This window comes from Aptenodytes forsteri, unplaced genomic scaffold (genome assembly GCF_000699145.1).
Source record: "Aptenodytes forsteri isolate BGI_AS27 unplaced genomic scaffold, ASM69914v1 Scaffold96, whole genome shotgun sequence".
Classification (NCBI taxonomy): Eukaryota; Metazoa; Chordata; class Aves; order Sphenisciformes; family Spheniscidae; genus Aptenodytes; species Aptenodytes forsteri.
In genome coordinates, this window is record NW_008795029.1 from 7,463,662 (window position 1) to 7,469,078 (window position 5,417).

At 42.5% G+C, this 5,417-nt stretch overlaps 1 protein-coding gene across 1 annotated transcript in view; it reads right to left on the reverse strand.

The window, feature by feature from the left end:
• Positions 1-1,542: 1,542 nt before the first annotated feature.
• The window catches only part of IL1R2 (interleukin 1 receptor type 2), an 18,842-nt gene continuing 14,967 nt past the window's right edge, over positions 1,543-5,417 (reverse strand). Inside the window, exons 9-10 of the mRNA XM_009276167.1 lie at positions 2,972-3,117; positions 1,543-1,670 (exon numbers count right to left, since the gene is read on the reverse strand). Coding sequence (XP_009274442.1) covers positions 1,543-1,670; positions 2,972-3,117 — 274 coding nt within the window. The remainder of the gene's footprint in view (positions 1,671-2,971; positions 3,118-5,417) is intronic.

The following is a 5,417-nucleotide window of genomic DNA, read 5'->3' on the forward strand; positions in this document are numbered from 1 at the left end:
CAAATATTTATTGGGCTAAACTCAGAACCAGCTGTAAGCGGTGGTGGAAAAGAATTAGATTATGGCCTCTCCCAGATGGGTGCGAGTTGTTCATTTCTCTAGTTTGTGGGACCACATGCAGCTCTAACATTCTTACTTTACAATTTGTTTCTTTGGAGCCAACATTTTTCCTGACCATTTTTTTCTCCTACAGAGTTTGAAAAACCTCTGGGCTGATTTAGCTGAACAAAAAGCTTTTTCCTTGGTGTCTGTGAGAGGTGTCAGTTATGGGTCTGTAACAACCTGGACCTTAAGGCTAGATCTCTTCTCCTCCCATACAGATGAAGATAATAGACATTATATATGATGCAACTATTTCTCGGCTATCGTAAGTGTTATCTCTTGGAAGAGGAAGTAACCAAGTCATTCTACTCATTCTGATCCTCAAAGTACAACATGGTCACTGATTATTTATTGCTCCCTTCTGATTTATGTCGAGACTGGAATCCAGTTAGATTAACCTAACAGGCAGTGGTTTACATCATGAGTAATTGATTTGCATACTTCCATCTAGAGGACAGGAGGTTCCTGAAGCTGCACCAGCTTTAGACTCATGCAGACTCATTGTTTATGGGAATCTATGCCAGACTTTTATACTCATATCAGCGAGGAGAATCAGGCCAGTCATGAAAGAGTTAGAGGCACAGAAGGGCAAGACTGTACATTATTACTGGTAATTTGTTCGACCGCTTCCAGGAATAAAACTTTGTATTAGTCAAATGACTCTCAAAACACTAAAACATCCCTCCAAATTCTTTTCTTGGCAAAGATAACAAAATGTTACAGCTGCCTATGAATCTCTAGCTATGAGATATTGGTAGATAAAACAGAACAGTGTACAATTATCTGTTATGCTGGTGTAGTTATCTCTGGGGAAGGGATATTCTGAGACAGTCCATTTAAGCAAAGAGTAATCCAAATGGTGAAAAAATTTAGATTTTCTGTGGAAAAGTTCATAGATACACAGTTGCCATGACAACTGTATTTGGCTCTGGAAAAGGGAAAAAAACTGGCTCTTTTTAGACTGAAGTAAAATAAAATGAGTTTGGATGCATAAGAAAACTGCTTTTTCACTCTGGTGTGGAACAGTTCTTCTGTAGCAAGCTGTCTTAGCTTCTGTTTTTAGATTTTAGGGTTTTTCTTTTCCTTTTTTTTTTAAACAATAAGACTATTGGAATTACAAAGGGCGAGAGCACCTCCCTTTCCCTACCCTTCCCGTATCCAGGGCACGTTCCTGGTATTCTGTCTTCCAAAATTCTACAGTTTGCACCCTAGCTGCAAAATAATAGAAGCAGGTTTCCTGCATCTAGGCAGCATAAAAATACAAACTTATGTTTATAACTTCATCAGATCGTAGAAGACTTGGAGAAGAGGAAAATAGCTGATATATATCCATCTGCTGGAAAAGCAGTATGTCTGGTCTGAAATGTCTCTCTGTGTCTCACGTGAAAGATAGCCAGGATGATTTTTTGTTCTGTTGACAGCTGGAGAATAAAGCAGATTTTAAACCTCTGCTGTCGTGTATCCTTTATCGGCTCTCTGCTTCCAGCACTTGTGTATGCATATCCCCCCCACGATCACACAGGCCAATGCGACGGGAATCATTGCAATGTACCAGGACAAGCCGACAGCTGGAAAAGTAAAGAAATGAAATATTTTCAAAAAAACCTCCCAGGAACATAGTTTTCTAAGTTCAACGAGGAAGAGGAGAAATCACAATAAAAAGGACGTCTGCAAGTTAACCTTCCAGCAGGGTTGATCACCTGTGAAAGGAAGAGGCCTATTGATTGAGCGCTCTGGAAAATCCGTTTATGAAGATGGGAGGAAGAACTGGAAAACAACAGAGGGTGAGAATTTAAAGTTCAATCCTTTTGCACACACATGACTCTTCCCAACCCCTGCTCAGAGTGTCTATGTGCTTTCGATCTTAATTTGGTGTAAGCAGAGACACTCCAAGCAGGAAATAAAAGCACCGTGTGGAGAGGGAGTACGTAACAGCTAGTCCACCCTCAAGCTCTGTGAATAATTTTCTAGTCCAGAGCAGCCTATAAATTACTAATGATCAAGCCAAGACTCTGAGCTGTTTCCCAAAATACAGCTAACTTCCAAGACCAGTGTCCGTCCAGACCATTTTGGATTACTCCAGCCTATATTGGTTCATGGATTGCCTCCTCTGTAGTAATACATGTGTAGCTCATGGAAGACAGGGGCAGCACATCATCTTGCAAATGAGTACAAATCTCTCATCATAGGATGCTGGAGTGAGTCATGAGTTATAATGAAGCCTGTAAATGTTCATGCCTTTCTAAGACAGTGTAAGCAAGCTTTGGTGATTCATCAACATCATGCAAAGAAACAATTAGCATTACTTCACATTGTTTTTACAGCTGGTTCTTGGCCAACGGTCTATCACACTGCAACATTAATTGCACTGTGCTTAGGGCTTCTCTTCCCATCAGTAGGAGCCAAAATAACAACACCCATCATAATTTACACTTCTTGTTATTTTGGCGGCAGTCTGTGCATGAGGAGAAGGAACACTCTGATCTTTATTCTGCTATTGTCTTTTTTTGTTTTTTCACTACTTGTTGAGGAACTGGAAGAGATCTGGCCCTGCTGCACCCGATGGGAGTTTGCCAGTAGTCTCACTGGAGCCATCATTTCACAAAGTGTATCTAAATTGGAGCCCTATCCAATGAACAGATACATCAGCACAGATCCTTATCCTTGCAGAAAATGTCATTGAATGACCCACAGAAAGTGTATTCTGTGAACAGGCTATGCCAAAGTCTACAGGTGAAAGAGGCAACCAGTTTTTCCCCAGGCAATAATCCATCCTAGTACTAGCTCTGACAGTATAAAAGGCTTGGATGATAATTTAGCATTGGAATAATGATAAAAATTATCCCAAGTAAGCCATCAAACTAGTTACCTTCCTGCTTGACCCTTGTTGGCAGTACTTGGTAGCCATATCCGTTCTGGGCCAGACCTGTAAAGTCTGTGTAAAAATCCACTTCTTTGACAGAATCAAAAATCAGTGGCACTTCAATGAAGTTTTCACCATTTTCTACAATTTCTCTGGAAGAAAAAGAAAAATTTAATGTTAAATCCTTTTATAAGGTGGCTTTACTCTATTTGATATGTTCATTCTAACAGCACATTGCAAGTCTGTGTAAAAATCCACTTCTTTGACAGAATCAAAAATCAGTGGCACTTCAATGAAGTTTTCACCATTTTCTACAATTTCTCTGGAAGAAAAAGAAAAATTTAATGTTAAATCCTTTTATAAGGTGGCTTTACTCTATTTGATATGTTCATTCTAACAGCACATTGCAAGAAAATGCATTGGATATTTGCTCATTTCTGAACTAGCCCCTCAGCATTAGAGGACACCTGTATCTCTCAGCCCAGTTCTGCCAACTATTTGAGTCTCACAAGTCAGTACCCATCCTGCACTTGTTGAATCTTCCAGGGAAAAAAGGTCTGGATTTGTCTTGCAAATACAAAGAAAAAGGAGGGAAGAAAGGCAAGCAGAATTCTGTATATCTTTGAGCTTTCTACACAGCATTGTGGAAGGAAAAAATTCCTTCTCTCTGACCACCTATTCATTTCTGAGATTAAGTCTTACTATCAGCTGGAAGAGGACATACGGAGAACGTAACCCTGCAAACGCTCACTCAGCAAACTGAACGACCATTCCTGTCTATCATGCGCACAAAGCCAAGAGCTCAATACAAGAAACTGTCTAGGAAGTTTCCGGCTTTCTTCAACCTGATCGTTTCATCAGTCCAACTATTTAAAAGTCGTTTTCTAGCTGCAGTCAAACATTGTCTCTTGGTATCTTTTAGTCATTGCTGGAGCAGATGTCCAGCTGCTCTTTAATGATCTGATCTTGAGTCTGCCATGCGCTGCGGCAATGGAGTTCCCTGTGCGCTCCTCCCGGGACTGTACCGCAGGAAGGCAGCAACACGGCAGTGGCTGCTTTGCCAGAGATTTCTGCGGGGAATTTGTTTTCCCGGTGGCATTTGACCTGTTTTGCCTTGCTGCCATTCTGAGGGCTTCCAGCAGAACCGGGGTGTCGCACACACCGTGGGCTCCGTATGAGCCCTAGCTGGCAGGGTCCCTGTCCTTGTGCAATTGTATAACAATAGATAACAGTAATAATGATAGTGATAGTAATAATAAAAATAATTTTTGAAGTCCAAGTAAGAAAGTACATGTGCTGCTCTATTCTAAAGCCTGCAGAGACTATAGCCACAGTACATTTTATGGCTCCTGACCACAGGTTTAACGCACCATCACTTATCCATGTAAACAACATTATAAATTAATGGTCTCAATCATGCTGTGGGGAATGTGAAAACACATAAGGGCTTAGGCATACAGCTGAGTTACCGTGTTACCTCTGGCTGCAGCTGTGCAAGAAACTAAACATGGTCAGGTTGTTATCTGGCACTGATGGCCACAAATGGTCAAAACCAGCTTACATCCATAACTATTAAACACTCCTGTCCCTCAAAATAGGGATGTCACATCGCCAAACTCTGTTGGGAATGATCCCTGCCCCATGCTAAATCCTAATTGATAGCCAGGAGCTCTTTGGGAAGGTCCTAGCTGGTGAGTGACCAGTTTAACCATTAACAGCAGATGCAATGGCATCCCAGAGCCCAGGAACCTTCCTGGCTCTGTCCACCAGTACAGGCAGAGCCACCATGACCCAGGTGAGGGTGATGATCTTTGTGGGCACTCTCAGCTTCATCAAATGAGAGATAAAACATGCTGACTTGGACCTCAATGAAGAGATTTCAGTTGGTAGGTTTACCTCACATTTGCGAAGCACTAGAAGCATGTCTGAACGTAGAGAGTTAGCACTGCTCAGGTGACATGTCACAGGTACAGAAAGCAGGGTTACAGCGTTGGTGGATAAGGGAAGAGTAGCTGACATCATCTACCTGGATTTGTGCAAAGCATTTGACACTCTCCCGCATGACATCCTTGTCTCTAAATTGGAGAGACGGGATGGACCACTGTGTGGATAAGGAATTGGCTGGATGGTTGCACTTGAAGAGTTGCAGCCAACGGCTCGATATCCAAGTGGAGATCAGTGATGAGTGGCGTTCCTCAGGAGGGGAACGGCGCTGTCTAACATCTTTGTCGGCGACATGGACAGTGGGATTGAGTGCACCCTCAGCAAGTTTGCCAATGACACCAAGTTGTGTGGTGCAGTCGACACGCTGGAGGGAAGGGATGCCATCCAGAGGGACCTTGACAGGCTTGAGAGGTGGGCCCGTGTGAACCTCATGAAGTTCGACAAGGCCAAGTGCAAGGTCCTGCACATGGGTCAGGGCAATCCCAAGCACAAATACAGGCTGGGCGGA